Genomic DNA, 12,075 nt, shown 5'->3' on the forward strand with positions numbered 1-12,075 from the left:
ATGGGATTACCGAAATTTGAATTGTGGCATGTAATTAAATTAAATGTTTTGACAGTTTTCTTTTTAAAAACATAACTAATACTTTTTTTTTTTTTTTAAGAATTGTTCTCTGTGTATTGTAGTCTATATCTTAAACCTTCACAAGACATTAATAGAGTGTTGGTGGCAAGAATAATTCAAGTTGTGACCAAAGGATGCTGTTCACAGACCGATGGATTAAATCTCAAATTTTTGGATTTTTTTTGTAAGGCTATTCACCAGGCACGGTAATCTAATCTGTTTTTGTTTTGTATTGGAAATTCATCTGATCCTTTTACAAGACTGTGTTTTATATTGAGTAACTACAATTTTTTACCAGTCTTAGGAAAGCATTGGACCTGTTATAGTAGAACTAGTGGATTCCCTAAGAAAGTGTTAGGTCCAGTACTTCCTGAATATTCAGTATTCAGAACGTGAAATAATGTTCTTGAGTGGGGAGATGTCTTGCTTTTTTAATAACAGGCTAAGCTTTATGGCCTCTAAGAATTTTTGTTTTCCCCATTTTCGAAGATAGGTATAAGATGGGCTAAGAATAAAATGAATTGGGGATGTGTTTTGGAAATATCAAGATCTTATTGTGTGGCATTACCCAATTTATAATGTGAACTATTTTGTAAGTGGTAGGTATTATGAATTAGTTTATTTTTAGACAGTGTTTTAGTAGCAGGGAGAGAGAACAGATCTCCTAGTGCCAATTAAGAACTATTTTTTGCTGTTGCTATGCAATGCTGCTATGATTTTTTTTTTTTTTTCTGAACAAGTCTGAAAGTAAGGTTATTATTTGGATGTCAAATTTTTTCTTTCAGTGTGCAACTTCATAACTGTCTTCAGTTTGTACATTTTCCCCTGTTGTATTAAGTCTTTTTATTTTATGTTACAGACAAGAAACGAGCTCTGCAGGTCTAAATCATATCTTAGCAGCATTTATTATCTTCCTCAAGACTTTGTCTGTTAACTTTCGAATTCGAGTGTGTGAATTAGGAGATGAAATTCTTCCTACCTTACTTTATATTTGGACTCAACAGAGACTTAATAATTCCTTAAAAGAAGTAATTATTGAATTATTTCAGCTACAAATTTATATCCATCATCCAAAGGGAGCCAAAACTCAAGATAAAGGTATAAAGAAAGTTTTTGCTATTTTGAATTTGTTTCTTCATTGATATGCAAAGGGTTAAGTATGAAATCTGTATGATTAGGAGGTTATGACCTTCTTCTGGATTGTTATGCATGGTAATAGAATTAGTCATGAGGATATCTTTCACTTTCTTAAAAAAAAAATTGAAACTATGGTAGCAAATCATATCATGCACTGCCATTTGTTCAGTACAGTTCTGCATTTTATAAGGAGTACAAAGATGAGACACTGTTTCCTCTAGGAGCTGATTATGTAGTAATAATTAGCTGCTAAGAGGTGTGACACAGAAGGCAAGATCTTGTTTATCTACATATGTATTGCTTTTATTAGAAAAATAAAATCGATAAATATGGACTGAACCAGCTAGATGTCAGTTCCTAATGAAGATAAATACATATTGTCTCAAACCTCATAGTTATTCCAGGCTTCTGTTTGCTAGGAAAACTGAAAATAAATGACTTATCCTCCCTTCATTCCTTTAAGTTAATCTTTCATCAAGAGTATTGCTTGGATGGTGTAGTTCCATTCAGTAGACAAGAATTTAAGTGGGTAGAACCGGAATTGAATGAGTTCACTCGTGCTTAGGCTATGTTTTGACTCTTGCTTGTACTAGCTTTTAAGCCAATTCATCATGGTTAGTATAATGACCTTACTTTATCACAATCAGCTGTGTGTGTTTTGTGCATTCTTCTAGCATACATAGTTAGATGTATTTATAGCCCATGAAATGACTATAGGTCAAAGAATAGTGACTTTTCTCAGTTTTTCATCTTTCATATAGCTCTCACCAGAATGAAAATTAGGCTTATTTGGGCATGGTGTGATATATTTAGGGTTTTAGTTAAATGTATGTTTAGGATGAATTGAAAATTGGCAGATGATAAGGCTGTCAGAAATGTTAATACAGTTTTAGGCTATATTAATAGATTGTATTAAATTCTTAAATAGATTAAATTAAATTCAGTAATAGATTTTAAATAGGTTCTTTGTTTGTGGAAAGTAATAGCCCCACTGTTTGTTCCTCATACTTGTTAGATCAGAATTGTGAGTATTCTGGTACACTCATGAGATTTTGTAGAATAAGCATTTTTAAGAGACGTAAGTCGACTGGAGTGTGTCTAGGGAAAGAGGAGAGATGACGATGTGATGTCTGGATAACATGGTATTTGTACACTGGTTGAAGAAATTGGTAATGTTTTTCTGTTAAACAAAGGCATACAGAGAAGTTGGTTCTCATATAAAAGAGGGGACATATTAATTGTATTATTTTTTAAAATTCTTCCATATTCTTATCAAACTTTCTCTAACCAATTTAATCAAAATTTCAATCAAACTTTCTTTTATTTCTTCTCTCCTCAAAGCGTATACAGTTAACTGAGTGTGAGGTGGACATCATTAGGAAGTAGAGCTTGTCAAGGATATAGTCAGAGGAGCCATTAGTAGTAAATAGACTGTACCAGATGTCTTCTAATGTTTCCACCTTAACAGCTGAATGGTTTTGTGGGAGTTGGTGGTACAAATGGATTGTATATATAGATTATATTTTAATTTAATTATTTTTTAACATTACAGGTGCTTACGAATCAAGAAAGTGGAGAAGTATTTTATACAACCTGTATGATTTGCTAGTTAATGAAATAAGTCATATAGGAAGCAGAGGAAAATATACTTCAGGATCTCGTAATATTGCTGTTAAGGAAAACTTGATTGAATTGATGGCAGATATTTGTCACCAGGTATAGTAGATCTTGTCACATTTTGAAATTTCCCATTCATTTTCCTTTTTATTAGGCCTGTAAAAAGCCTATAAAATTACTCTGTACATGTTGATTCCTTTCAAAACACCATAAATATTTAGAATTGCCCTTCTAACTTACAAGATAACTATCTTGCAAATATAAACTTAGTAAAAACTGACAATGAACTTTTCCATTCTTAAAAAAGTTATCTACAGGAAATAAGGTTATCCTAACCCTATGTGTTTCCTTTTTTTTTCCCTACTGATTTAAAAACCATATGGCATAAAATTCATTATTTTAAACAGTATATATAATTCAGTGATTTTTAGCATTTTCACTGTGTTGTGCACCCATCACCACTAAGTCCAGAGCCTTTCCATCACTGCCAAAATAAACTTTGTTCCTATTAGCAGTCAGTTTCAATTCCCTGCTTCTTACAGTTCCTAGCACCCAGCCACTAATCTATTTTCTGCCTCTTGTCAATTTGCCTGTTTTGGTCATTTTGTATAAATGGAATCATATAATGTGCAGTCTTTTGTGTCTGGCTTCTTTCACTAAGCTTAATGTATTCAAGGTTCTTCCATGTTGTACCATGAATATTTCATTATTGCTGAATAATATTCAGTTGTAAGAATATATTACATTTTGTTTACCAGCTCATGAGGTGATGGCTTAGTGGTTTTTGGGTTTTTTTTTTTTTCTGTATAGAAAAAATTTAAAAATTTCTTTTATTTTCAATACAATTTTTAAAGGTTATATTCTATTTACAGTTACTACACAATATTAACTATATTTCTTGTGTTGTACAATATGTCCTTACAATAAATTCCCACTCAGTAGTTTGTATACCCCTTCCCTGGTGGCTCAGATGGTAAAGAATCTTCCTGCAATGCAGGAAACGTGGGTTCAGTCCCTGAGTTGGAAAGATCCCCTGGAGAAGGGAATGGCTACCCCCTGTAGTATTCTTGCCTGGCGAATCCCATGGACAGAGGAGCCTGGTGGGCTACAGTCCATGGGGTTACAAAGAGTCAGACACAACTGAGCAACTAAGACACCCTACTCGTAACCACTAGTTTGTTCTCTATATCTGTGCATCTGCAGCTTTTTTGTTATATTCATTTGTTGTGTTTTTAGATTGCACATGTACTTGATATCATACAGTATTTGTCTTTCTCTGACTTATTTCATTTAAATGCCTTCCAAGTCTATCCGTGTTGCTGCAAATGGCAGACCTTTCTTTTTTTATGACTGAAAGAAAGTGAAAGTGAAGTCACTCAGTCGTGTCCGACTCTTTGCGGCCCCATGGACTGTAGCCTACCAGGCTCCTCCATCCATGGAATTTTCCAGGCAAGAGTACTGGAGTGGGGTACCATTTCCTCCTCCAGGGGATCTTCCCAACCCAGGGTTCAAACCCGGGTCTCCCACTTTGGAGGCAGACGCTTTACCGTCTGAGTAGTATTCATTTGTGTGTATGGGTGTGTATCCATTCATTTCTTGATGGACACTGAAGTTGCTGGCATATCTGGGCAGTCGTAGGTAATACTCTATAAACATTGGTTGATATATCTTTTCAAATTAGTACTTTTGATTTTTACAGCTATATACCCAGGAGAATTTTACTGGGTTGTATGGTAATTCTGATTTTAGTGTTTTGAGTAACCATCAAACTGTTTTCCACATTAACTGCCCCAATTTACATCCCACCAACAGTGTATAAGGGACTCCTTTTCCCCATGTCTTTGCCAATATTTGTTATTTGTGTTCTTTTTGATGATAACCATGATAAACATTGTGACAGCGATGAGGTGATGTGGTTTTGATTTGCATTTCCCTGATAATTAGCAATGTTGAGCATCTTTTCTTCTGCCTGTTGTTCATCTGCATTTCCTCTTTAAAAAAAATGTCTGTTCAGGTCTTCTGCCCATTTTTAAAAACTTATTTTTTTATTTATTTTATTTTTGGTTGCACTGCGTCTTTGTTGCTGCACATGGGCTTTCTCTAGTTGTGGTGAGCAGGGGCTACTCTTCATCACAGTACACTGGCTTCTCACTGTGCTGGCCTCTCTTGTTATGGAGTATGGACTCTAGGTGCATGGGTTTCAGTAGTTGCAGCACACAGGCTCAATGAGTTGTGGAGCAAGGCCTTAGTTGCTCTGTGGCATGTGGAATATTCCCAGACTAGGGATCGAACCCCTGTCTCCTGCATTGGCAGGCAGATTCCTAATCACTGTACCACCAGGGAATTTCCCCTTCTGCCCATTTTTTAATCAGGTTGTTTGTTTATTTGATAAGTTATATGAGTTGTGTATATATGTTGGATATTAACCCATTACTGGTCATATCATTTGCTAACATTTTCTCCCATTCATTAGGTTGTATTTTTGTTTTGTGGGTACTTTTCTTTGGTGTTCAAAACTTGTGTGTTTAATTAGGTCTCATTTGTTTATTTTGTTTTTACTTCCCTTTTCTTTAAGAGGCAGATAAAAAAAAGTATTGCTATGATTTATATTGAAAGGTGTTCTGCTTATCTTTTCCTCTAGGAGGTTTTTAGTATTCAGTCTTTTAGGTCTTTAATCCAATTTTTTTTTAAAATATAGTGTTGGAGAATGTTCTAATTTGATTCTTTTACATGTAGCTGTCCAGTTTCCCCAGCACCACTTATTGAAGAGACTGTCTTTTCTTCATTGTATATTCTTCTCTCCTTTGTCATACATTAACTGACCATAAGTACAAGGGTTTATTTCTCTACTATACACTGTTCCATTGATCTATGTGTCTGTTTTTGTGCCAGTTCCATACTCTTTTGATTATCATAACCTTTGTAGTGTGTATAGTCTGAGGGCAGGGAGTGTGATTCCTCCAGCTCTGTTCCTTTTTCTCAAGACTGTTTTGGCTATTTTGGGTCTTTTGTGTTTCCATACAAATTTTAAAGTTATTTGATCTGGTTCTGGGGAAAATATCATTAGTGTCATTTTGTTTTGGCCACAGACAACATGCAGGATCTTAGTTCCTCAACCAGGAATTGAACCCATTCCCCCCTCCCACCCCCCACCCCTGCAGTGGAAACATAGAGTCCTAATCACTGGACTACCAGGGAAGTCCGTCATTGGCATTTTGATAAGGATTGTGTTGAATCTATAGATTGCCTTGGGTAATATGGTCATTTTAATAATATTGATTTCTCCAATCCAAGAAAACAGCATATCTTTCCATCTGTTTGTGTTGCGTTTAGTTTCTTTTATCAGTGTTACAGTTTTCTGAGAACAGGCTTTTTGCCTCCTATAGGCAAAAGGTTTATTCCTAGATATTTTATTCTTTCTAAGGCAGTGGTAAATGGGATTGTTCCTTAATTTCACTTCCTGGTAGTTTGTTGTTAGTGTATAAAATTGTAACAGATTTCTGTATATTAATTTTATATCCTACATCTTTACCCAGTTCATTGATGAACTCTTGTAGTTTTTCTGGTGACATCTTTAGGATTTTCTATGTATAATATCCTATCATCCACAAAAACAGTGACAGTTTACTTCTTCCTTTCCAGTTTAGATTCCTTTTTTTTTTTTTTTCTGATTGCCATGGCTAGGACTTTCAAAGTCATATTATATAAAAGTGGTGAGAGTGGACATTCTTTTCTTTTCCTGATCTCAGAGGAATGCTTTCAACTTTTCGCCATATGTTTCCTCCGTCTGCTTTCTAGGAAGTTTTCATTATAAATGGATGTTGAGTTTTATCAAAAGTTTTTTATATTCTATCTATTGAGATGATCATATGATTTTTATTTTTCACCTTGTTAATGTGGTATAACATATTACTGATTTTCAAATATTGAGAAATTCTTGCATTTCTGGGATAAATCCCACATGATCATAAGGTATGATCTTTTTAACCTATTGTTGGATTTTTTTTTTGCTAGTATTTTGTTGTGGATTTTTGCATCTGTTCATCAGTAATATTGGTTTGTAGTTTTCTTTTTCTATGATATATTTGTCTGGTTTTGGTATCAGGATGATGCTGGCCTCACAGAATGTGTTCAGAATTGTTCCTGGCTCCACAGTTTTGTGAAAGTTTCAGGATAGGTGTTAAGTCTATAAATGTTTATAGAATTCACTTGTTAAGGCATGTGTTGCTGGACTTTTGCTTGTTGGAAGTTTTAAAAATTACTGATTCAGTTTCATTACTGTTTATTGGTCTGTTCACATTTTCTGTTTCTTCCCAGTTCTGTCTTGGGAGACTGTACCTTTCTAAGAATTTGTTTTTTCTAGGTTGTCCATTTTATTGGCATACAGTTGCCTACAGTAGTCTCTAATGATCCTTTGCATTTCTGTGGCGTTAGCTGTAACTTATTTTTAATTTCTGATTATATTGATTTGTGCCCTCTCCCTTTTTTTTCTTGATGAGTCTAGCTAAAGGTTTATCAATTTTATTTTTTCAAGAACCATCTTTTAGATTCAATGATGTTTTCTATTGTTTTTTTAGTCTCTATTCCGTTTATCTAAAACCTATTGGAGGACTTTCCTGGTGGTCCAGTTAAGGTGGTTATGAATCCGCCTGCCAGTGCAGGGGGCACAGGTTTGATCTCTGGTCCAGGAAGATTCCACATGTCATGGGGCAACTAAGCCCATTGGCTAAAACAACTGAACCCACACATTGCAACTATGGAAGCCCATGCACTCTAGAGCCCATGCTTTTGAATAAGAAAAGTCACCACAATAAGAAGGTCTCACACCTCAACTAGAGAGTAGCCCCTGGTTGCCATCACTAGAGAAAGCCTAGGCATAGTAACAAAGACCCAGTGCAGCCAAAAACAAATAAATAAAATTAAAAAAATAAAATAAAATTAAAAAAATAAATAAAACTGGACTTCAAGTTCAAGATGGTAGAGTAGAAGTACGTGCACTCAACTCCTCCTGTGAGAGTACCAAAATTACAACTAAGTATTGAACAACCATTGATAGGAGTATGCTAGAACCCTCCAAGAAAAGATATCCCACGTCTAAAGACACAGAAGCAGCCCCAACGAAACAGTAGGTGGGGTGCAATCATGATAAAATCAAATCCCACACGTGTTGGGTGGGTCACCCAGACTGGAGAACAGTAAAACCAAAGTTGTTCTTGCACTATTGTGAACGTTCTAAACCACAACTCAGGCTTCCCAGCATGGGGATCTGCCAAAAGGACTGGGAATTCCCAGCGAATCTGGCCTTGAGAGCCAGCAGGATTTGATTATAGGCCTTCCAGAGGAATGAGGGAAACAGAGACTCTAGTCTTGGAGGGCACAAACAAAATTTTGTGCTCACTGAGACCCATAGGAGTGGAGCAGTGACCCCATAGGAAACTGAACCAAAACTACCTGATGGTGTTCGAGGGCCTTGTGGGTTGGCAGGGACTCACTACAGGGACGGGGCACTGGAATGTTCCTCCTTGGCATCAACCCTCTTGGAGTTCACCATTAACCCTACCATAGGGCCCATAGACCCTAGGACTGGCTCACCTTAGGCGAGCAACAACCATTAGGGAATGCAGCCCCACCCATCGGTAGATAATTGGATTAAAGCTTTACTGAGCAAGGCCCTGTCCACAAGATCAAGACCCAGTTTTTCCCATCACCAGTCCCTCTCATCAGGAAGCTTACACAAGCCTCTTAGCTTCATCCATCAGAGGGCAGACAGAAGAAGCAAGAAGCACAGTCTCATAGCAGCTAAAACAAAAACCATTTTACAGAAAGTTAATCATGATGGAAAAGCAGAAAGTTATGTCTGAGAATTAGGGACAAGATAAAATCCCTGAAAAACAACTAAACGAATTGGAGATAGGCAACCTTCCAGAAAAAGAATTTGGAATAAGATAGTGAAGATGATCCAGGACCTCAGGAAAAGAATGGAAGAAAAGATTGAGAAGATGTGAGAAATGTTTACCAAAGACCTAGAAGAGCTAAAGAACAAACAGAAATGAATAATACACTACTACTACTACTACTACTACTACTACTACTACTACTACTACTACAAAGTTGCTTCAGTCGTGTCCAACTCTGTGCGACCCCATAGATGGCAGCCCACCAGGCTCTGCCATCCCTGGGATTCTCCAGGCAAGAATACTGGAATGGGATGCCATTTCCTTCTCCAATGCATGAAAGTGAAAAGTCAAAGTGAAGTCGCTCTGTCGTCTCCGACTCTTAGCGACCCCATGGACTGTAGCCCACCAGGCTCCTCCGTCCATGGGATTTTCCAGGCATGAGTACTGGAGTGGGGTGCCATTAGAAGGAATCAAGAGCAGAGTAACTGAGGCAGAAGAATGGATAAATGACCTGGAGGACGGAATGGTGGAAATCAATGCCACAGAACAGAAAATAGGGGAAAAAATCAAAAGAAATGAAGACAGCGTAAGAGTCCTCTTGGACATTAAATGCACCAACATTCGTATTATATTAGGGGTCCCAGAAGGAGAACAGAGAGAGAGAGAAAGGACCTGAGAAAATATTTGAAGAGATAATAGCTGAACACTTCCTGAACATGGGAAAGGAAATAGTCAACCAAATCCAGGAAGCACAGAGAGTCCCAGGAAGGATAAACACAAGGAGGAACACACTGAGACAGTAATCAAACTGACAAAAATTAAAGGCAGAGATAAAATACTAAAAGCAACAAGGGAAAACAGCAAATAACACACAAGGAACTCCCATCAGGCTATCAACTGGTTTCTCAATAAAAGCTCTACAAGCCTGTAGAGAATGGTATGATGATGAAAGGGAAGAAAGGGAAGAACCTACAACCAAGAATGCTCTACGCAGCATGACTCGCCTTCACATATTATGGTGCTATCAAAAGCTTTCCAGACAAAGCGTATATCAAGAGAACTCAGGACCTCCAAACTATCTTTACAACAAATGCTAAAGGAATTTCTCTACACAGGAAACACAAGAAAAAGAAAAGACCTACAGAAAATAAACCCCAAACAATTAAGAAAACAGTAATAGGATCATACATATTGATGGTGGTGGTGGTGGTAGTGGTGGTGGTTTAGTTGCTAAGTCATGTCCGACTCTTGGGACCCCATGGACTGTAACCTGCCAGGTTCCTCTGTTGATAATTACCTTAAATGTAAATGGATTAAATGCACCAACCAAAAGATATAGACTGACTGAGTGGATGAGAGCATGTGCGTGTATGCCCTTCCACTTACCTCTGCTTTACCCCCCGCAAATTGTATGTAATTATTTTATATTGTTAAGTTAATTATGTTCCCATTATGGCTTGCAGTTGTAATTATCTTTTACTTTATGTCTGGCTATTAATTGTGAAAACTGATAAACATCTTTTACTGTTGTGATTATGTAACTATTACTCACTTAATACCATTGTATCATGATTGGTCCACAGAAAAGTAATAGAATTCTGTATTATCAAAACTAGGATCTAGTAGAAAAACCTGATATTCCTTTTTAAAATCCAGTTGCATATCAGAGTTATCTTCAAATGTTTTGAAAAATACAAATGCTCAGATACAGCTTTTTTTCCTCCAGAGCTCCAAATAAGTTTATAAGAGCAGTCATGTTTAAAAGCAACTGGACTATTCAATGATCTTTTACTTTTATCTAGTTTGTTTCACTTTTTCTATTTCATAATCACTGTTCCCATTTCATTTAGTTTATATTCTCCATCTCCTTTTTTTATGTTCTTTCTGAAGCCTTTATCAATGTAGTAGAAAAGCTTTTGTATACATATATATGAATATTTATAATATTTATATTATATACTATATATACTTTTAAATACTTATAAATATAAAAATTTTGGAAAACATGCATCTTTGCCTGACTAAAAAAATTGTGAAGTTTTGATTCCATTTGTTTGACTTATTATAAATAGAATGGTAGATTTATAGTTAAAAAGTAGATATGTAGCAAGCAAGAAAGGTTCACTGTATAGCATAGGGAACTATAGTCAATATCTTGTTATAACCTATGATGGAAAGTAATTTCCAAAATAATGTATGTGTATTTGTATAACTGAATCACTTTGCTGTGCACTTGAAACATTGTTAAGTCAACTATACTTCAATAAAATGTATATATTAAAAAAATACTAAAAACAAATAAAACCTGTGAGACACATCTAAGTTTATAGCAATACAAGCTTACCTCAGAAAATAAGAAAAAGCTCAAATAAATAACCTAACCTTACACCTAAAGGAGGTAGAGAAAGAACAAACAAAACCCAGTTACTAAAAAGAAAGAATTCATAAAAATTAGAGCAGAAATAAGTGAAATTGAGACTTAATGTTTCTTAAGTAAAGATTTTCCCCAGAGATTTGGGTACCATGCAAGGATGATTTCGCTTGTCAAATATTTTCTTAACACTAAATTTTTGATTTAATCCTTTTGAAAATTGGGATTTTTTCTCTACTTTTAGATGTTTTGGTGCTTTTAGTAAATTTTCCCAAACAGTATAGCTAATATTCTACTTGGTAATGTCTGCTTTCTAGAGAGCCATTATTATCTGCAAAATGTTTATTTCTATATGTCATATCCATATATTTCAGTAATTTGTTACTCCTTATGACTAACCTTATTGTCAGCTGAGGAGGAACCTTTTTTTTCTATTAAACTATTAGAAATAATAGCAATATTAAATATATTTTCCTTTGTTATTTTTCAGGTTTTTAATGAAGATTCTAGATCTTTGGAGATTTCTCAGTCTTACACAACCACACAAAAAGAACTTACTGATTACAGTGTACCTTGCAAAAAGAGGAAGATAGAATTAGGCTGGGAAGTAATAAAAGATCACCTTCAGAAGTCACAGAATGATTTTGAAATTGTACCTTGGTAAGTGTTCTTTTTTTCTCTTTCAGTGTCATTTTAGTCTCATTAATTTTTCTCACAAGACCTCCAGTAGATTCCTTTACCTCACTGGCCTAGCCAGAACTAGGTCACACTTGGCCACTCCCAAAGCAGTTACTGACTAAAGGGGAATGTCATGCTGAGATAACCACTTACTGAGATAACCAGGATCTGGTGAGATAACCACCTTCATGACTCATCTCCTGGGGCTAGAACTAGGGCCTTTTCTATGCGTATTCCCATAGCAAGAAGGAAGGGAGAAATGGCTGATTGGTGGGCAATCTGTACAGTGTGCCTCTTGGAATTCACTGAGTTCTA

At 35.8% G+C, this 12,075-nt stretch overlaps 1 protein-coding gene across 6 annotated transcripts in view; it reads left to right on the top strand.

Annotated features, from left to right (window-relative positions):
* Positions 1 to 12,075, top strand: part of ATM (ATM serine/threonine kinase) — a 156,026-nt gene that overhangs the window by 25,063 nt on the left and 118,888 nt on the right. For all 6 annotated transcript variants that reach the window (XM_015100899.4, XM_042232886.2, XM_042232883.2 and 3 more), the window contains exons 7-10: positions 101 to 266; positions 920 to 1,158; positions 2,750 to 2,913; positions 11,573 to 11,742. In XM_015100899.4, coding sequence (XP_014956385.3) covers positions 101 to 266; positions 920 to 1,158; positions 2,750 to 2,913; positions 11,573 to 11,742 — 739 coding nt within the window. The remainder of the gene's footprint in view (positions 1 to 100; positions 267 to 919; positions 1,159 to 2,749; positions 2,914 to 11,572; positions 11,743 to 12,075) is intronic.

The sequence above is a fragment of the Ovis aries genome, chromosome 15 (assembly GCF_016772045.2).
Source record: "Ovis aries strain OAR_USU_Benz2616 breed Rambouillet chromosome 15, ARS-UI_Ramb_v3.0, whole genome shotgun sequence".
NCBI classification, from domain to species: domain Eukaryota; kingdom Metazoa; phylum Chordata; class Mammalia; order Artiodactyla; family Bovidae; genus Ovis; species Ovis aries.